At 33.0% G+C, this 22,718-nt stretch overlaps 1 protein-coding gene across 3 annotated transcripts in view; it reads right to left on the bottom strand.

Moving 5' to 3' along the window:
* The window catches only part of LOC130443217 (uncharacterized), a 167,543-nt gene that overhangs the window by 83,802 nt on the left and 61,023 nt on the right, over positions 1-22,718 (bottom strand). The window contains exons 2-4 of one of the 3 annotated variants that reach the window (XM_056777738.1): positions 17,427-17,603; positions 13,832-13,970; positions 6,057-6,196 (exon numbers count right to left, since the gene is read on the bottom strand). In XM_056777738.1, coding sequence (XP_056633716.1) covers positions 6,057-6,196; positions 13,832-13,970; positions 17,427-17,475 — 328 coding nt within the window. In that variant the 5' untranslated portion in view covers positions 17,476-17,603. Of the gene's footprint in view, positions 1-6,056; positions 6,203-13,831; positions 13,971-17,426; positions 17,604-22,718 lie in introns of those variants that run through there. The other 2 variants (XM_056777735.1, XM_056777736.1) reach the window with 2 other exon arrangements.

The following is a 22,718-nucleotide window of genomic DNA, read 5'->3' on the forward strand; positions in this document are numbered from 1 at the left end:
AAATTTACAGATTAAGTGTTCACTTTTAACCATTACGTGTCTCTTTTGAAAATTATATATTTTGTTTAATTATTATTTCATATATTCTCATTCATCTTCCATTTTTTTTTTTCTATAAAATTATGTTATATATTTCAACATTCTGTAGTAGTCCTCTAAAGTAAAGTTCCTCATGCACTTATTCAGCAAATGTTGGTAAAATTTATCTATCTCAATCACATTCAAGACATTTTCCGGGACTGTTGAGCGATGGTACCATGAGAATGGAAAAAGAACGATTAATAAAAAAGATAAATGAACTAAACAAAAAAGGAAAAAGTGGAATGAAATGACAGAAAATCAAACAAAAGACAGGGTTTAGTAATGAATGGAAACAGCAGTCTTATATACGTTGTTAAAAAATGGAATTCATAAAAATGTGTGTAAAAACAGATATTTTCATATAAGTACGAAAATCTTAACATTCAGTTATTCAGTAAAGTTATTCCTGAATAAACAACATTACTATAATGATATATAAATGTGTTTTGATGAGAAATCAATGAAAATGTTGGAAAAATGCTAAATTATCCATATTTCATTTTTATTAGACACCAGTCGGATTCAGTGAGCTCATTTAGACAAAAATACAAAAATTTTTCTAAAAATAAAATAGAAAATGGATCAAAAAATCTTTATCATAATTCATAAAAGAATTTTTCATCCAAATATCGATTAGTAAAAACCCAACAATAATATTTCAATTAAGGATAGAAAATGACATAAACAAAATGATTTAACAGAATATAATTAAAAGCAGGATTTAGCCTTAGATTACTGAGGTATTCCGTCACTGATTATAACATGTAATCTCGCCTCGGCAAACAACATAAATCTACTTATTCTCAACTGTGTCTTTGAAATTAGATCAACCTTTCAATGCGGATAAGCTAAGCCGGGCAGTTAATGAACATCTTACATCAATTCCGGGTCTTGAGAAAATACGAAAACGTGTATATACCAGAAGTCAACATGCACATTGGAGTTATCAATTTGCTGAAGAAATCTTTTGTTCTATGGAGTTAATTTCATGTGTAATTCGATTGAATACCGTTAAGATTGCAGATTGCCAATGGAGGATATTGAATAATGTTTTTAGAACTTCGCTCACAGCTTACGGATGTAATAGTAGGCGTAAAGTAAATTTGAAAGCAATACCGAATACTAGGAAAGAAATCGTGTAAATTATGCGCATAATTCTGATGAAATCTGCCTTCATATCATCAAAACAAAACTCTTCGGGAGTTTCATGCCGATTGAGACTTTTAATTAACTTCCCTTCGTCCCAAAGTACATTCGGACAATTCAGGAGTAGTTTTAATGGGTTTGGAAGAGTTACGAGCCTATGAAGACTTTTAATTAGAAGCTTCAAACTATTACTATGCCAAGTTTCAGAGAAACTGTGCAGAATCTCTTCTTTTATGGTATCCTTGGACACTTCAGGACTAGTTTTAGGGGGATTTGGGGTCCCGTGCTTCTAATCAGCTTGCTTTGAACTATCATTGTGCCAAGTCTCAAAATAATAGGACAAAACCAATTTCTTTTCTGGGTAGCTTCGGACACGTCAGTGGTAGTTTCGATCAGGTTGGGGGGTTTTGATATTTAGTGATCATTAAGACATTTAATCAGCTTGCTTTGATCTATGATTGTGCCAATTTCCATAAGGGTATTTTCCTGATATCCAGCTTATTCCTACAATTCTGGTTTGTAAGCGTTTATACATTGTCAATATTTAACACAATTTTTCTATAGTCTGTACATTCCTGACGGTTTTATTATTGAGATATCTCGTACAAATTTTGTATAACAATTATTCATTGGTACTTCTACAGACATAAATTCATGAATAAATTACATCTTTGAATAATTAGAACGAAAGTAAGTTTCGATAGCGCATTTCAATCGTAATCAACACACGAAATTTACGTTTTTATAGTTGTAAATGTATAAAAAACACAATGTCACGCAAACAACTGAGGACTTGTACATCGATTGGAATGAAATTTTAATGCACAATCTTCAAATATAAGTTCTATAGAATATTTTGTAATAGAGTCGCCATCTATCATCATTATTATCAAGTTCTGCATCTACGTTCATAGATTGGTTGTATGTCAATGGTGAAAATTGGGTTAAAATCAAAGATTACGACGAGCTTTGTCTGTATTATATTACGTTGTCTTGTAAAATTGAAGCTCGGTTTCTAAGCATTCCTCGAAGATACTCCACTCGATACCAAAAAGAGCAATTTGACTTATAGGAGACATAGAGTTGAACAGAAACTTAGAGCATAGAAGAAAATTTTCAGGAGCTACTTGGGGAGACGTGGCTCATGAATAAGACTTGATAAACCGTACTAAATATTACTTATTATCTTTGAGAAAAAAGATTGTGTGGATGGAGCATATGGGCCGAAAAAAGGAAAAACTCCGGAGAAAGAAAATGGAAGAAGGCACATAGAATCCCGATCCAGAGCTTTTAGAAATAGTTGCGATATCGTACTAAATATTAGATATATTTACCAGAAAAGGGATTGTTCAGCAAGAGCAAAAAAGATAGATTTAAAGAAAATGTTTTTAGTTTAGAGAAACATGGAGTTCAACTGCAAACGTCTAGAATGTCAATTCATTGATTCTCCATATTTTGAATAAGTGCAAGCGTCTGCAATCAGCTTAAAAAGTTCAAAATCATTACCCAGAGGTAACTTTACTGGACTTTTTTCTTTAGTGCTTGCTTTTTTCCATAAATAAATAACTGGTTCATGTTGGAGCTCACAGAGCATTCGTTAATGAAATCGATAAAGTAGCTAACCAACTTGGAGATGTCAGTGGATATTAATCTTGAACTTCTGTAGGCTGTAGTTTTCGGGAAAGACGTGCGACGGTAGCTGATTCCACAGGCTTGTACTTCTTCAAAGAAAAGTCCCGACAAATTGTCGTTCTAGGCGTCTGAACCACGTCTGCTTCTCAAGTAGATCTTGCAGATACTGAGACTGCTCTGGTATAGTTCAGAAGAGCATCTCGTGGTGGTAACAGTAAAACAAAGTCAGGTATCTTTCTTTTATGATCTAAGCTGTTCAAGTTTTGGTCAACTCTGGATCGCCTATAAGTCGAATTACTCTCTTCTGTAGTAAGTCGAGCATCTTCAAGGTAAGCTTAAGAGCCACGCTCTAAATTTACTCTAAAGATGATCGAATCTGGGCCTTGTAGAGAAGTTGTGGCGAGGTATAAAGCTCAGTTTTTGTGAAACTAATTTGACCACGTAACTATGCTCCCAATTTCAGCACCCAAAAAGCGAATTTGCGGTGATGGTATTAATTTAAGTCCAAACAGCACCAAATCCTGAGCCGCAGTGCCAGCCATCTTTGCAAAAAAAGTATCCCAGGTCTTTGCTACTTTAAGGTTGACCTTAAACCTCTCTGAGGTGTGACTATCAATGGCGACCTGGATGGAGTGGTCTTAGCAGACTCAAGATATATCGAGCTTTGCTAGTTAACGACTTTCTTGGCAATGGCTAGCACTGAAGCAGTAGGATGGTAATTGTTAGTAACCATATTCTTTTCTTTTTTCTTTTAGAGGTTATAATTTCATTTTTCTACGTCCGTTATTATTTTTTTACGTTTCTTTCAATTAATTCATCAAAAAGTAACAGTGAAGAAAGTTTCAACTGCACACCAGAAGATGTTGAATCGGCAACTACAGTGACTATGATTCTTTGCCCTGAGAAATCCAGGGAATAGTATTTGAAGGAATATAATTCTTTTATGGATGAATTGGCGTACTAAAAAAGGCATATACAGCTTCACAGAAAAAGTGTTACTAGCTTACTTTGAAACTAAATCCAAAATGTGGAAGTCTTCAACACTTCGATCGACTTATTCAAAACTGAAAGGCACCCTAATGGTAAATAACGAGGTAGACATCAGTAAATACTCGAAACTTATTGCATATTTGAAAACTAAATCAGGTTTTGTCGAATTTTTTTAAGTCTATGGACGTAAAAAATTTTTTTTATGAAACTCGCGAGTAAAGTAACTTTTTTTTCACTCGTAGGAATTGGTCAAACCGTCCTACTCGTGAAGAAAAGTATTACTTTACTCATTTGTTGCAAAAACATTTTAATATGTTTAGGTAACGATCATTACGTGTTTTTACTAATTATTTTTTGTTTTCTTGTAAATTAATTGGTAGGTAAATAATTGCTTTGGCAAATATGTTGAGCAAGCCATAAAAACGTCTCGAAATGATAAACAATTATACCGCCTTCGTTATTATGTATTTCTTAACAGCTGTTCTGGAGTAAACTTCTGATGAACTAATTTAAGATACATGAATTTGAAATTGGTAAATACATATATAATATTATATACTGTAGTGGCTGTGAATAAAATACTGAACACAGGATTGGAGCTAGATATGATTGAAATTGTAAATAATTATTCAACTTTTTTATTCAATCTATTGTGGATACCTCTACTGAAAATTCTATAGAAGTTTTTTTGTGTCTTTGTTGAAGTTTTCAAAAAATACATACACCCTCATTTCAGAAAATCATTTATAACGTTTTGTCGGTTCAAAAGCGTCACCAGCACAATTATTTTAGCTACAAGAAAAAACAATTTATCACAAATGTTTAGTAATCGCGTTTTTACTTATTATGAACTTATAAGAGCAGAAATGTTGAAGTTTTTCAACAATTTTGTATCTTTGTTTCCTTTCGTTTTTCAGAATATTCCAAAGGTGTGAAATGGAAATGGCTTCCTTGTCCAGATAATCCCAAAATTCAAACGAGTTGAGGTCGGGCGACTGTGACGGCCAAATCGTCTTCTTCCTTTCCAAATTTTCCAAATATTCTTTGCACAGCTTCGACAAATGCTTGAGATCGTTGTAATGCTGGAAAATAAATTTTCTGCAGATCAGGTGCTGGCTAGAACGTATCACATTTTCTTTTAGTATTTTTTCATAGCGTTCTCCAATTTTTATCAGGTTTCTCATCGCCTCTCCTCCTAAACATCTCCAAACAATCATCTAAACTCTGTCACGTTTTACAGTCAGGATTACACATGGATCTAATATCCGTTCTTCCTTTGACCTGTGCATAGGCACTTTTATTCTAGACCCAAAAGCCTCACCTCTTTTTTATGTTCTTTGACCCACTGCAGGCTCCTAATTTTATTTTGACGTCTTGGAAGAAGTTTGTTCAATGCCATCTTTCCAAAAAAGATTGCCTCCATCAACCTCCTTTTCACTGTAGAAGTACTCAAAGACAGTTTTCTAAATTCATTGATCTGAGCAGCTATCTCAAGGTTCGTGATTCATCGATACGTTTAAATTCAACGGTTTAGTTCCTTCGAAGCTCCCTTGACCGTTTTCTATCGCCAAAGCTCCTGGTAGAGGCACATTTTTTGCGTTGTAGTCCATGGAATGTCGAGGTATATTTAATTCAAAGGCAATGGTAGAGTCACTTAAAAACTCAATGAATTCACGAGAATTATGTATTGTCCAACAAGTACGATTCACAGCACGTTTTTGCGTCTCACAGGGACTAAACTACAATCATAACCAACAAAACAATAATTAACGGTTGAATAATAATAAGCAATCCAGTCGATAACAAGTTTCAACTTGTCGTACTCATCGACAGAATATAAACATGCGTTTTTAAGACATTATTTCGACCTACGCTTGACAATGTGAAACAAAATTTTTAAAAGTGAATTATTTTGAAATTTAATGAATTGATTATGGGTTGGACAGAAACTTTTGCTTAGATACATCCGTCTGTGGTGATAAATACGTAACATAATATGTACAATTAGTTTATGATGCCAGTATCCATCCCTAGATAGCAGCGCCGCACTATGGCTTTTTCAAACACTTAAAAAACATGAAAACCATGCAGGTCGCTAATGAAGTATGATTTTTAGGTTAGCTAAATCGAAATTTATATGTCGACAAGAAACTGCTTATCGAGTATTACACAATGTTTGGAGGATTGTCTTATGTTACTGTACTCACCCAGTGTTCGGAAGACAATTGGCCTACTCCTGTATTTCTTGCCGCCCCAAACTGCAGCGACGGTCACCTGATACTGAGTGTCGGCCTTGAGGCCGCTCAAGGTCACAGCGTCCGAATTTCCGGCCACCACCGCCACCACTCTGTAACTAAGAACCTGGTTCATTGGAGCTATACAAGCTACACCGTTTTACTTATTAATACTTCGGTTTAGATGCATTAGTTAACATTAACATGAAGTTTTTAACAAAATAATTCATCACACTTCGAATGTTATAATACTAGACTACCTTTGGTGGTTAGATATATGACAAAGGAAAATACTCAGAAGGATACTAGGAGGTACTAAGGAAAATAATAAATCCAAAAGTGGCTGGATCACATTTAGAGAATGTCAGATTTTACAGAAACGAAAAAAATGAAGGACATAGAACTAGGAGGAACAAGAAAAAAGGAAGACCAAGGAAAATATGGTGCTCAGAGATGATGAAATATTTAAGAGAGATTCAGGATTAGAAAGAAAGGAAGAAATAGGAAAGAATGGATGAGAAACATTTCCAAGCTATAGGCCTAAAAGGCATGCGTGTAAAATTGAATTATAACAATATTGGATGATTATCTTCCAGGACATTGTTCATTCACTAATATATTTAATACCTTCTAGATTAATATTAGTGATACGTACTCACCGATTGAACGAAATTGAGAAGTAGTTTTCAGTAGAGAATGTTTTCTAATGACGATCTAATTGTTTTTTAATGACACTTTTTTATTTAATAATATACCGGAATAGAATAAACAAATTCAGATAATGTATTTCTGGTTATAGTCACTCTCTAAAGTTGATGAAACAACCGACTTTATTGAAAACACTTTAGAAACTACTAATATTCTTGCTCTACCCACTTTTTTATTTATGAAAAATATCGACTCGAAAAATGTCGAGGAAAACGCGGTTTTTGTCATGTTTACTATGCAATAATGGTTTATTAATTATATATTTAGAGTTTGAGGGTTGCGGCATTAGGATCACGACACCATAAATTATCAAAAGAGCTGGACAGAAAGGTTGCGCCTTTTTAAAAACGACATCGTTTATAAGTTAAGTGAAATTGTTTAAACTTATGTATTAAATTCATTAATTTCTTAGACTTTTTGATATGTTTATGTTTCTAAATCTTTTCTATTTTAGGTCTCTTCTGTTTCAAACTTAGTTTTATTAATAATTTTTGAAAAATTATTGAAAAAATTAAGTTTGAAAGAGAAGATACACTAAATCAGGAAGATTTAGAAAAATAAACTTATGTATTTTTATAGTAATGGTCATGACATACAGGTTGTTTCAAAAAAGGTGGTTCCGATTCTGGGGCCATTCGTGTTCAAGATAAAGGGCGTTGTACACATTTTTTACGATTTTACCGCAACTACTGGCAACATGGTGTTGAAATTTCAAACGATTATATTTTGGAAGCTGTTACATCAAATGAATTTATTTTTTTCTTTAATTTTTTTGTTTCTTAGACCTATTGATATAATAATGCATCTAAATGTTCTTTATTTTAGTTCTTTTCTGTTTCAAAACTAGTCTTTTTAAAAATTTTGGAAGAAAGAGAAAATTTGACGTTTCGACTTAAAAAAAGGTAATAACACTGACAATTTGCGTGTTTATATTAAGGCACGTCCACACTGGAGCAACATTTTCCAACATAATACAACAAAAACTTGTTATAACATAAAATGTTTATATTTGTTGGAATATATTGTGTTGCGTTGCATAAAGTTGGTGTTGCGATTCAACATAAATTGTAGTATGTTGCATAAATCCGTTTTTAGCGGTAAAGATCAAAGGATAATATGAAACAAAGTGAAACATTTGGCAAAATTGTTTCGATGTGGACGGATTGTTGCGAGTTTAGACCTGTTGCAAATTGAGTGACTAGACAGTAGACAGACTGCCGCGTGATAGCGTTTAAGTGGACTTCGGAGAATCGTTTAAATTTAATTGAGAATTATAGACAATATCCATGTATTTGGAATCCTAAAAATGTTAAATATAAATGCAGAGAATTAAAAAATGATGCATGGAATGCAGTTTGTTCAGTTGTAGGGTGCTTATCTCAGGAAGAGGCAAAAAGAAAAACTCGTAACTTGGTGAACTTGGTGAATATCTAAATTGTTGATGCGTAAAAAATTTTTTAAGCACCCATCGGTTCGAAGTTCTAATAAAACGTCATCTTTCGTTAAATCCGATAATAATTCCTGTCCACCATATTCTTCCGTTTTCTTCAAACTTGGACGGAACCAACATTTACGCCTCCGTTTTCGTGAATCACCACAAAAAATTAGAAATCACGCGGTAGCAGTTGATAAGTCTTCTTCCATCATGTCACAAAACTACAGTAGTGTGGACAGAATGTTGTAGTCAACTGAATTTTCGAGATTCGACAAGTGTACAAATTCATTAACATTGTTGCACTAGTGAGGACAGTTTGTTTTATGTCAATGTTTAATGAATTTAAACATGTAGCAACTCGTTGCAACATAAAATTGCTACAAGTTGCTACATGTTGCTCCAGTGTGGTCTTACCATTAATCAATTGATCATTCACATCATGAACATCAAAATAAGAATAAAATCAAAATAGAAAATGTTCTAATAAAAAAATTACATCGTAAATATGTAGCAGTACTTAATAAATCAAATTATTTGTAGTTTTTTTGGAACTCACAAAACAGAGCTATAAATTTTACTTAAATTATTTAGATCTTTATAATTGAATTTATGTTTTTTTTATATTTCATGGTTAGTTAACGCAGTTTTATTATTTTTATCATATTGATGACTTCTTAATCTATTTTGTACATATTGAGAGGTCTGCCCTATGTCAGTGTCAATATCATATTTTGATAAAGACTTGAAGAAAAGTCGAAACATTTATTGTTCCTCGAAAAATTATTAAAAAAAGCTAATTTCAAAACAGAAGAGACTTAAAATCAAGAACATTTAGATGATGAATTTATTTTTATGTTTGACACTCATAGAGGGAGCTAGTTACAAGGTTTGTACTAAGTAGTATTGAACATAACTTTTCAATTTAATTTAAGGTACTCTTAATACAACTCGATACTGTGTATCGTTTTCGGAAGTAATTTTTTTTCTTCAACGCCATTTGTGTCGAATACAAATTTTTTTATTGAGCAAACCCTAAATAATTTCCAGTTTTCTATCTATGCTAGAGACGGGATAACATTTTTTTAAAACACCTTGTATGTATTTGATGAGTAATGACAATTTTCTGCTTTTTCTTTGTCTCACACCTGCCCTTAATCATCTTTCTATCTGTATTATTTCCTGTCGAATATATCCATATATATGTTTGCAGCAGGAGATTGTCCTGAAACGTCCTCAATTTCCTATATTCTTTGATATTTTAATTTTCTGCTTTCCCTAACTGGTTTTGTTAATTGATTATCTCAACGTAAATTTTTCGAGTATTCTCCATGTCAATCGTTTTCCATATAATTTTCCCTCCAAAAATTATCCCACTCTATTAAGGACGTTCTTTGAGGGTGTGCTAATATTGACTACACATAAAATATTTGAGGAATTCACGGTCAAAAGGTGCGGCCGTGGTCACAATTATAGTAATTGATTATTTTTTATAAACAAGTCAATGAATATAAATTTTTATTAAATATTCTAAAGAGTAAATCGATTCATACAAGTTGTGAAAACTATTTACAGTTTTTATATACTTGATTGTCAATAAGTTTTAACGGGGTTTAGGGCTTGGAACCGAAGTCACCCTAATTTCATCTGTGGATATAAAACGAGACTTAAAACCTTCTTATGGTCTCTATAAACAAGACAAATTAACAACAACATATAATTTCTTATAATGTAATAAACAAGAAATATTTTCCAGTATTTTCGTGGCAATTCCTCGGTATCAACTGAATCCTTTTATTATTAAATCGTTTATACCACTGGTAAACTAATATTCAAAGTTACTATATTATTTAAAGACGTTTCGTGGTAAAAAACTTCAGGTATGCTTGGTTTTTTTTCAACCTCCGATCGCTCTGTGTGGATGCTACGCAGGCAGAAGACATTCAGGCGTCAGTTGGCGTTGTGCTACAGCCACGTAAACATGTACGCCATTATTGATGCTCCCGCTAAGTGTGAATTGCGAAGTGTGATTTGTTTTCTACAGGCTGAAGCTGCAGAAATCCATCGGAGAATGGGTCGTGTGTATGAGGAAAACTTTATGAGTGATGGTGTTGTGCATTAATGCTGTCAAAAGTTTAAAGATGGCCGTAATGATGTGCATGATGAAGAGGGCGAAGGATGCAAATCTGTCGTTTCAGATGACCTGGTTAAACTAGTTGACAGAATGGTTAAAGAAAACATCAAAAGTTTCAAGGTCTGTTTTGTAGTTGAATTCATTGGCGGCTACTTTCTTTGAAGAGTGTATTGAAAAGCCTTTTCACATATATGACAAATGTCTGTGTCGAAAAGTAACCAGTAGGTGTACCAATCTTTTGATGATAAAATTATTGTTTTATATGAATTAATTTTTTAATTATAGTCTATCGAAGATTGAAATAAAAAACAGGCCTCGTATATACTCTGTATTTTCTAATACAGCAACTACCACAACTATAGGTAAGGCCAGGTACTTCTGGGATCTAATGATAGACAGATTCGTTTTAAGCATGGTTTCAGATTCTTAGTTTGGATGGGATCAAAAATTGAAATAAAAAAAAAGAGCTGGTACAAACGAAGCAGCATTTTTTTATATGGTATCACCTTTGCGTGCCTTATACCGCCCTATTATATTCTATAAGGATATTTCAGCCCTATGATACCCAGAGCTCCTGCTTAGTTGTCTTCCTTCAATTTCGCTTCCTTCCTGAAAGTTTGGATGGGGTGGTTACCCCCATGACCCCCTTGAAACCGCGCCTATTTTAGATACACATCAAATTTAAAAAATTCTTGATAGTATCGAACAAAAAATAATACGTAAATAGAATTTTTGTATACCGTTTTCATTTAAAACTCGAAACAACTGATTCCTCTTCATGGAAGTCCAGTCGTGTTATCCCGTGAAAAACCACCACGTCGACAAATCGATAGGTTATTACGATGCATGCGACCTCCGAACCTGATATTGGTACAGGTAGAAATAGGACTCGAAGGGATTTTATCCCAAGGCTGATTAATGTCGAAAGCATCGTAAAGATGAAACGAGAAATCCTTTTGGATTTGAAAAATCACACCGAAGAGGTGGACGAGATAAAATGTTAGATTGGATTAGATTATGTTCGTAATATCACACGCAGAAGAAACCGTTTTTGGACTTTTCTGTCACTAAATTCATCTTTTTCAATACGAAATTTGAAATAATCTAGTATTGACACGGCCATCTTGTTATACAGTTCGTAAATCTTTACAAGAACTTTTCCAGTATTACTATGATGAGTTATAATAGTATTAATTGCTCTAAAACGGTTAAATAATCAATATATTAATCAATAGGAGTAGATAAAGTGAATTATTTATGTTATTAGTTAATAACTTAACTGAACTTAACTGAACTTGTGATTCCTTCACGTCTTACAATTGATTGTACTGATAATTTTAGACTATAGAAGAGAAAACAATAAGAAAAAACAACTATTTAAGTGTTTTTCATAATTTAAGAGAAAAATTTGTCAAAAATACTGCTTGGAAATTGTAAAAAAATCATTATTATACCTTGTTAACCTGCTACAATTATTAAATAATAAAACGTAAATAGAGGTGTAAAATGTACCTGCCTGTAGGGAGTTTTGTTTAAGCAGGGTACCAGACGTGAACTGAGCCGTTTTTGTACCCCATTCGCTTCTTTTTACAAAAACCAAAATAAATTCTTTGCAAATAAAACAAAAACATTTCAATTCCAAAGTATCTTTATAAATGATCATTGTAGTCAGAATCGTCTGAACTAGAGTCAATATTTAGTCAGTTTTTTGTGTTTAAAACCACATGCTGAAAAAACTTGACGCAATATTTCTAAATTGGAAATCTGAATAATCTGCTACCATTTTCTGTATTACTTCTAAATGCTGCAACCCTGTTCTCTTTATATAAACTATAAATTGCCCTACGCATTAAATATTGAGTAGCTTTGTCAAATGATTTCAGTTTTTCTTTACATGTCTTTCGGTGCTGCAAATGATCCACAGCAAAAAAATTATGAATTGAATTAATCTCATCAATCCACGCCACTGCTTAGCGCAGACTGTCTCTGGCAGGATATTTTCATTGGTAAACAGTGGAGATGACGAGTCCACGTAGACTGATGGTTTGTTACATGTTTACCGAATTTTATACGGGGAGTAAACATAAGTATTTATAAAATATTGATATAGAGTGCGTTCGAAACAGTTTTAGAGCCAATTATTATAGTAGAGCTCGAATGATAACTCAGTCAAGCTGTTCTGAAAAATATCTCAAATTGAATTTCCCGAAGCTATAAAATTAACACATATTAAAAACTAAATGAGTATGGTGACGATGTTTTTTGTACATTATTTTCAACAATTAAAAATTGGTATAAGTTGTTTCACTGGGGACGATCCATGTGCGGGATGAATTCTGCAAATATCATCAAATCAGTGGAAGAAATTATTCGAAGTAACCATAGTTAAGAAACAAAAGAAATTCTAGCAAATAATAACTGAATACTAATTCATTCCCTCCCAAACAATTTTTGATAACGCCGCTGATTATTCATTACCCTGATTGTACAAACGATATCTATTCAAGTGAGCTTGAAAAGGGAAATAGTGAACTTTGGGTTCAAATGTGTCCTTTGTAATGGGAAAGCTTCGAAACAATTATATGGAAGGTTTCGAAATTCTAGCCTGCAATTAATAGCTGATTACAATCAGCCAATCGAGCATAGAAACCAGAAGTAACTTTGAAACGCTATTTCTCAGTGGTGTCGACAGAATTAGTGATAAAAAAAAGTTTAAGAGAGTGAAATAACTTAACAGTTGATGCTTACGACAAAAAAAATAACAATAACATGTAAAAAGTGAGTTTAAATTCATATGAAGTTGATATTTTGAAGTTTTCTTTTAGTTCTTTATGCAGTGGATGAATTTACAATATTTAACTAGAGCCAGAACGGCATTACGAATACTCAAAGAAAGTTAAAAATATATCGAACAGCTTGTTGAGATTTCACCCACACTCGTTTTCTATTCATTCACAAATGATTAATTCACTTAATAATATTGCGTAAAAAACGTATTATTAAGGTCTCCGTAGTGTAGTGGCTGAAGTACGCGGCTCACATGTGAGAGGTCATAGGTTGAAGTCACGCTGATGCCATGTTTTATTTTTGTACCTATATAGTAATAATTATTTCTAGGTGTCCTTTATACATGTCGAAGAGAATAGTTGAAAAATTTAATAACACAAATTCGTCTGTTGTTTTGTTAATTTTGTTCTAATTTTGACCAAAACGTCAAAAATATTAATAAATTGATCGGTTTTCTCCTTCTCGGTTAGGTCTCTCTTCTTTTTTTTGAAATCATGTGCTGTAGTACACCATAGGAAAATAAAAAACATGGAAGGTAATCCAACAAAACGTTTGCATTGAATTGACCTAACCAACCCAACGAAATATAACCTTTTTTTGATTTATTTTGTAAATGAACACAAAGACGACAAAAAAGCTATACAAAAGTAAGAGATAATCCTTTGGGTTTTTGGGGGATGTACATACCTGGCACCCGTCGGTTTATACGTAACGTCATATTTATCCGCGTTTTCAACGGAAGTTGCCCACGAAACGCGAACGGACGTGGGATTGAGAAAAGTCACAGTTATATTCTCGGGAACGCCGGGTCCTCCGGGCATCGAACCTGAAAAAGAAAATAGAAAAATGTCAGAAAAATCTTCGTGTAAAGATATTTCAATGCCTGAGCGAGATAAAATTCATTTTTCGATGTTACTAGAGTTTGGACACATTTGGAGCCTACAGAAATAAATGAAATATCTTTAACCAGAATAATGTTAATTTTAAACGATATTTTAAATAACTGTACTGGTTTTAAGCAAACATAAGTTAAGAGGCGTTTATGAGGGGTTATGTGGTAGGTCAAAGTGGTAATCATCGTCCCCTTAGGGTTGAAACTTTCTCTTTTATATGTACCACAGAAATGAAAATTTATTTACATAACTTCTCATTCTGTTAACGGCTTGAGGATGCGAAAAAGCTACAAAAAGGATACTTTTTAGGATTAATTGAAATTTATTCAACAAATATGGGAATATTTCGTTTATTTTTTATATACCACGATTGTATGTCAATAAATTATTTTAATATCATATAAGGGGTTACCCCCGACGAGTTAAAACTATCTGTATATGGTAAAATACTTATAATGAAACCATGAAAATTTTTACGTTTGGGTTTTTGGATACGATATTTTCAAAGATGGCCGACTTCCGCTTCTATCGGAAGTCGACTGTAACTTTGTTATTTTAAGTAAAACACCCTATATATTAATATATTTTTAAAATTTACGTGAAATTTTACTATACTTTGTCTAAAAACTTTTTTCGAAAAATCCGTACTTTTTATTTTATTTATTTTATGTTATTAATTTTTTTGTAAAAAATTTGACCGTTGCAGACCGTTATAAAAAATTTTTTACGAGAATACCCTTAAGGCTATGAAAATGATCTCCATTCGATTGCTTTAAGCAAGGTCAAACGTATTCGAATCTATGTTGAAAATTTTTTCATTTTATACAGGGTGTCTATAAAGGATGTTCAAATTTTAACTTCATAAATATCAAATTTATTTATTTTTTTTTATTTTTCCGTGCATAAGGTTTAGGTATAGGAAAGTATACATGAATTTCCCTTATTTTTTACCCCTGAATGCATTAAAATGAAAAAAACCGGTGCTTCTATTTGAAAAAATGAAGAAATTTGATATATATATATATATATATATATATATATATATATATATATATATAGAGTTTAATTTTGAACTCTTTTTATACACACCCTGTATAAGATGGAAAATTTGTTAATATTCAAATACGTCTGATTTGCTTAAAGCAAACGCTCAAATTTCTTACAAAAAAATCAATAACTCAAAAAGTATGCATTTTTCGAAAAAAGTTTTTAGACAAAAGGATACTAAAATTTTATGTTGATTTCAATAAAGTATTAATATACAGGGTGTTCTATTTAAAATAACAAAGTATCAGTCGACGTCAGGTAGAACCGGAAGTTGGCCATCTTTGAAAATATTTTTGATAAAAAGATCGTATCCCAAAACCCAAACGTAGACATTTTCATGATTTTACTATAAGTATTTTGCCATATACAGATAGTTTTAACTCATGGTGGGACACTCTGTATATTGCGATATATTGATAATTGATTTCGTACATTTACTCGCTTTCCTCAGATCTCTTTATAGAGTGATTCATTCGTGACTACTATCTTGATTATTCTATATACGAGGATGGTTTCAGAAGTACCTGGCCCAACAAAGAAAACAGAAAGACTTTAGAAAAATTATATTTAGTTTTCAACGCAATCATCTTTTGGCATCGATGTTCAATAAATTCGATACCCTTTTCATAATAAGAAGTCTGGGACCAGGAAATAATCCGAGGGGGCTAAATCCGGCGAATATGGAGCATGAAGTAGTAATTCAAACTTCAATTCATTAATTTTGGCCATTACAATAACGGATGTGTGAGCTGGTGATGAAACAACACTTTCTTCTTAATCAATCTTCCTTCAAACGTTGGAATAAGTTCTCATAATACTCGCCGTTGATAGTTTTTCCTTTCTTAATAAAAATTATCCCACGCCATGCCTTGGTCTGCAGATGGAGCGGTCATTGCCCTATTTGGATCCGATGCTCCCATTTCGGTCTATTGTTTCGGGTGTGAAGTGATGGTTCCACGTTTTATCCATGGTTATGCGATGTACTGCACTTTTTAGCTCTCTCACTTTCAGTCCACAATCATTTAGCTCCGCTTTGTGGATTGTCTTCAACATTTCTAGAGTTGTCCCCTCATCTGGTCGACCACTGCTATGCTGGTCTCCGGTGGTCGTCGTATAAACTCTGCTACCCAATATTTTACTGTTGATAATGAAGATCAGTCTCACCCAGAGTATGTACGATGTAACATGAAGAAATTAAGTAGAAGACAGAAGAAGTAAATGGATAATAGAGACCAACATTAAATTTGAAAAGAAAAGAAAGAACAGTTAAGAACAATTGATTGTTTAAAAATATCACTCATATTTACATACAATTTTGTGTTATTTCAAAAACGAGAATTTATTTTTGCACCAGGCAGAACGAAAGGGAGTCTCTATATATCTTGACCTACTTTTTGTCTTGTTTAGGGTCACAGACCTTAAATTTCCTTTTGTGTTAGTAGCTGTTCAAATGCTCTCGAGTCGAGGGAAAAGTGAAATGCTGATACGGCGGTTTCCAAAACTTGAGTACTCACATAATTTTAATGATATATGACAAAATTAGGTTACCACTAACTTCAGTATATTGTACAGTGTGGTCAGTATATTTTGAAAATATCATATATACGAGGTTATTCGTTATAAATCACCTACCCAATATTTAGTTTTAAGCTTTGTGGTTATGAATGGATTTTGTTAAAACTACTAAATAAGAATTGATGTCATCGTAAAAATGTTTTTTGAAAATCACTAAAAAACGGATCCGAAGCAGTTAAATACTGGTTTTGGGCTAGTGATTAGTCCCATAATGTGAATTGGATACAAAGTATAGGATCAATTGAAGAAATGTATTCTGTATCACAAACGCTTCTACGAATTGTGTTCAAGATAGGTGCCAAAATTGTTAACAAATATTCATTAAGAAAAATGAATGGGGCGAGCTTTGACATTTTTGTAGGTCCACAATGTGCATGGTGATTTATCACTAAATGGTATCGTGGCTTATGACGAGACGTGGAGAAGTTTTGACACGGAAAGTTTTCAGAAGTCAAGGTTTTTGACAGTGGAAATTATCATGAATCACGTTAGGTTTTGACATTGACATTTCTCGCTAATTATAAAAGTTTAAGGTTAGGTGTTTTCGAAAAAAAATCTACCAATTTGATCACGAACGAGTATTATGGTGTTTCCGTTCTATTTTCTCTAACCATTTTATATGAAACATGTGCAGAAGAAAGTAAAAGTCGATAATTTTGTTTGCTCAGCAGATAGGCACCAGAATTCTACGAGTGCCTCAATTGTATATTATACATTATAATATATATGTGTGAAATGAGAAGTTACGGATGCTTTTGCTTTCTTACCTGCTAAACCGGTACTGAATAGCAGTAATGCAGTAACCAATAAAATCATATTAGCTGAACGTGGATGCGGATGCTGCCCCTAACATGGTGGCGGCTTTCTTGGGATTAGAAAACGTCAAAAATCCCAATCCATTTTGTATCCACCACTGATATCGAAAGTTCGTCACGTGAATCGAGCTGAAACGGAGAAATACTAAAAATTATACACGTTTCTACATGCTTAAGTGAATTTATTTTAAAAGAATGATCTCCGTAGAATTATAAATGTACTTATTAAAATAAGTATTATATTTAAGTAATATGTAATTAGATGTATCCCATGGAACCTTAATCAATATTTCATATTAATCAAAATATTTTTTAACACGTTCACGACCGCTATTCCTAAATTTATTGATACTATAAACCAACTACTTTTTTGCTCGTGTAAAATAACTTTAGACAATAGTTATTTTCCTAACAAGTGTGGAAAGTGATACTTTCCCGCACGCGACTGCAGTTGTCCCGAACGACGCGGAGCGGAGTTCGGGCAAGCGGTCAAGTGCGGGAAAGACACTTTACGTATGAGTTAGGAACATTATTTTTTCTACGACCGTATATACAAAAAAGTAAACCAACCCATTTTTCAAAAGTTATTTTATTCCAACAAACATAATAATATACAAAATTTATACAAAACTACAAAAATATAACTAAAAACTACTAATTATTATAAATATTGATATTGAAAACACAATTTGTTGCATTCTGTAGACCAGTAAGAATTGCCGGCCCAGTGGAGTTATTTGGTTTCAATTGGAAGGTAGATGACGTTCGCATAAAGATGACGGTGACGACAACGGTTTTAAGTCATTTGTAGTACAGAGAATTTTATTTGAAATTTTTTTCTTCTGATTCTTGGAGTTCTCCAAATAGCTCTCAGCGACAGTAGTAGACTTCCAGCTACCCAGCTACCTAGGAACGTTGCCGAAGAACGTCTGAAACTGTGTCCTGTATAACGTTCCGGATTAGGTAGGCGTAAATATGCGGCAATCTCTGCTGGCATCTTACCAAAAGTGTTTAAGCCAACACATTGAACTGAGTATTTTCCATTCTTATAATGAATAAAAGTGGTAGGTGGTCGTAAATCTGCGTATTTTCTGTACAGCGTCAAATAGGTTCCATCATTTATTTCTTCAGATAAAACAAATGATCTTGACGAATGATTTTTGGAATCAGAAATTTTCACAACAATTAAGTTGCCTTTATATTGAATGTCGTCGACAGTGGTATTTACAAGCTCGGATCTGCGGAGAGCGCCAGCCAGTGCAAAAATGGTACTCACTTTAACCATCAGGTATACTTCATCGGGAGCTAGCATAACCCTGGATATATCTTCTTTGGTAAAAACTTGTGCTTTCTGTGCTCGAAAACCAATATTTTTTTGTTTAAGAAACGACGTTAGCTTATGGAAGTTTCCTATATCCAAATTTTGTTTTATTTTTACTAAACTTTTTACCATCGAATAGCGGGACCATAATGTATTAGATTTCAAAACCTTACTTAGGTCTGAAAAATACGCCAAAAATACCTCTTCCTTATAAGTTTTGGCCCCTTTCTCCTTACACCATGTAACAAAATGGTCGTATTGCTTCTCATACCTTAGTCTGGATTTGGCAGGTAACAGCTCGGAATTAGCTTCATTTGCAGCTTTCAAAATGGCTTCGGAAAGTTCTTCGTCGGATGAATCCATTAATATTATTGTATCGGATTTGGTTTAATGTGGTTTAATTTAGAAGAAGATTGTTCTTACTCGGTCACTTCCAAGGCGATTTGAACAACTTTGACGTTTTAGTAACAATTACATGCTTGGGTTGTCATAGCAACTGATATCGAACCCGGGTGATTTAATAGTTGTTTCTCCTTTGAAGAATGTCACTTTCCCGCACTAGTGCGGGAAAGTGACACTTTCAAAACTAAAATGCGTGCGGGAAAGTGGGTTAAAACGCACGGTCGTAGAAAAAAATATTTTCGGTTTTTTTTTTACTTTTTGTTGTTACTTTATCTTTTTTTTGTGTTATGTGTTATTATGTAAGGTCACAAATTTGTGTAGAGGTGTCAAACTCAATTTTGCAGAGGGCCATATATTAAATTTTCAATTCGTAGTTAGGCCAGATTGAAAATAAAAAAAAATTAGCTCAATTATTATAATATTTTATTTATTGAATTATATAAATTTATAATATACGGTTGTTGAGAATCATATTCGTTGTAGTTATTTTAAGAATTGATTGGAGATGTTCAATCGTAGGTCTTGTGCGATGTTTGTTCTTATTTATTTTCATGAAGGAAAACATCTGATCACATAAATAGGTGCTACCAAACATGCAGAGAATGCGTGCTGCATGCTTTTTTAATTCCAATATCTTGAAATATTGTGTATAAAATGTAAGAGCGTTAATCTCATTGAATTTTTCTTTCAAAATACCATCCTATTAAAGATCTATTAACTTGCAAATGAACTGGTGCCTGTGAAAAACGATTGTTGAATTCCGTAATCAAATTTTGCAGAAGTTGAGAACATTCATCCAATTTTTTTGGTTCATAGTGCCAAATGATTTTAAATAAAGGAAATGGCCCAAAGTTTGATTTTTTACCTGATTTTCTAACTTTATTTGAAAGGCTTGAATATATGAATACATTTGAGTGACAATCAGATTTTTACCCTGTAGCTTTTTAATCAGATGACTAAAGTGTTTATTCATATCTACCAAAAGAAACACAATCCATTCACCAGTCATTGTCATAATCAATTGGTTTACCTATTTTTAACATGAAAGCTTACAAAATTTTTTTCTAAAACGATTTCTCGGTGAAATAAAAGATATCAGAAAACTTTTTGTCCAAATTTTATAAAAATTGCCTGAACTTACATGATCCATTTTTAAATGTTTATATGTCAATTATTCCTGATGAATTATACAGCGGAACCCCACAAAATTCCCTGATGTTTTCTGTTGTAATTTAGTTACAACGACGAAGACTTGAGAGTTCGAGTATTTAAAACATCCGTAGAGGAATCGAATGAAGCCTAAAAGCTATAAAAAACATGATTCTTCTTTCTGTGACACATAGGGGCCGGAAGCGGCCCGTGAGCCGTATCTTTGACATGACTGGTTTAAGGTAAAATATCAAAATAACCACATGTAACAATAATGAGAATTAATATTATGAAGATAATGCTACACATTTTACGATTTTATGCTCAAAATTAATAATAATAATAACAACATATGTTTTTTAAATGTATATATTTGTAAAAAAACTCATAATTTTTAAGAAAAGCACTCAAATAAAAAAATAGAAATATAAGAGAAGGAATGAAACATTAATTTTTTCAAAAAATACTATTTTATATTGTTGTGCCATATGTCAAAGCAGGAAGACGATCCTATAGGACCTTTATTGTCCTCAGATGCCAAACAGGAATACTAGGTCATTCTTCCTTTTTGTTGGCTGCACAACTCACACCTTTTTCTCTTTTCTTCTTTATGTGGAAAATGATCGGATGATACTTGTTTTACTTGCAAAAGACAATTTTTTTTAATTATTTTATTTAGCAACCAATTTCCGTTCCATATGCAAAGGTCCACAAGATGAAAGAACACTCTCATGTACCATCAAATACTTTTTCTTGATGTGCTCTGTCAACGCGGACATATACCTGTTAGACTCAGCTACCATTTCAGGTTTAAATTTCTTTACTACCTCTTGTGTAATTACTTCTGTCATCCCTGATTTATGTGTACTCGAAATCATAAGAAAATCTTGCTTATTTTGCCATTTTAAAACTTTTACCCTTCTTTAGTTTTGAATATACAACTGTTGGAGGATTTCCTTTGCATTCCAAATTTTCTAAACTCAATTCTAGAATATTCTACAATATTCTAGATTATTTTTGTTTGTTCTAAAATGATATAAATGATCTTGGGTATTTCTGAATACTCTAGAATGTTCTGTTTGTAGAAATTACTTATTTCTAGCTTCAAAAACAAACTAAACAAGTAGGTAACAAAAACATTTCCCATTTACAGTAGAAAGAACAATCTTCCATATTATTCTGGAATATAAAGGAGTGCTTTCAAATATTGTTGAAAGATCTAGAATTTCCTAGAATTTTATAGATGTCGAAAATTTTATCTCGTGTTTTCGATAACACCATTCATTCATTCATGCAATAAATTTTTTTTTATTTCAAATTCTGAACTGTTTTGAAGAGGCTTCGAGAATAAAAAGTTCGTTCCTTTCATACTTGATGGAGAGTTTTTATAGAGACAGAATTAATTATATGAAATGGCTATTCTCGCTCCAGAAACAGCAGCTCTGAAAATTTTTGTAGGCGTCCTTCCGTGCCATCTGCGCAAGACTTTCAGCCATGAATTTTGTCTACGGCCGACCGACCGTTTTCGTTCGATCTTCCCTTCTATTATATGTCCTAGGTACTGCAACTTTATCTCCTTGATTGTCGTGAGAAGTTACCCATTTGCTGTAGGACCTCTATGTTTGTCTTATGTTCCATTTAAGATATCCGCAACATTCGCCTGTAGGCGTACATTTGGAACGCACCAAAATTTTCTTCTCTATGGTCGCATCCATGGTCCAACTTTCGCATCTGTACAAGAAGAACAGGAAAAATGTAACAGCGAAGCATTCTGGTCCGGAGTTCCAGGCTGAGGTTGCGGCTTATTAGAAGTTTCCTCATGTTGCTCAGAGTTTTCCGCGCTCGCTCAATTCTTGATCTGATTTCGAGTTTTGGGTCGCATTGCTGATTGAGGAGCGTGCCCAGGTATCTTAGAAATGACACGTGTCCAATGATACCTCCATGGAGTCTTTGGGTGGCGTTTCTTTGTATTTTTGAGAATACCAATAGTTTGGATTTGGACGGATTCGTATAAAGGCCGAATTACTCACTATATTCTACAATAACGTCCTTAAGAGATTGAAGTTTTGATAGGCTACTGGCCACTACCATGGTATCATCTGCGATTTATAAATTAAAACTGTGACAGTATTGACTTTACACTTTTCATTTATGAATTTTGAATGGAAATAAATATTTTTAATCTGTCGCATGCTTTTAATAGTTCTTTATCTTCAACGAGACTCCATGAATTGCTTCCTGGCGGCCTTATACAATCCAGAAATTTGGGTAAATTCAAACACTGATTAATAATTATCAGTTTTTATTTTCAGAGCAATTCAAAATTGATTGAGACTACTGACTGTATAGAACGTTTTTGTCTTAATGTACTG

This window comes from Diorhabda sublineata, chromosome 4 (genome assembly GCF_026230105.1).
Source record: "Diorhabda sublineata isolate icDioSubl1.1 chromosome 4, icDioSubl1.1, whole genome shotgun sequence".
NCBI classification, from domain to species: domain Eukaryota; kingdom Metazoa; phylum Arthropoda; class Insecta; order Coleoptera; family Chrysomelidae; genus Diorhabda; species Diorhabda sublineata.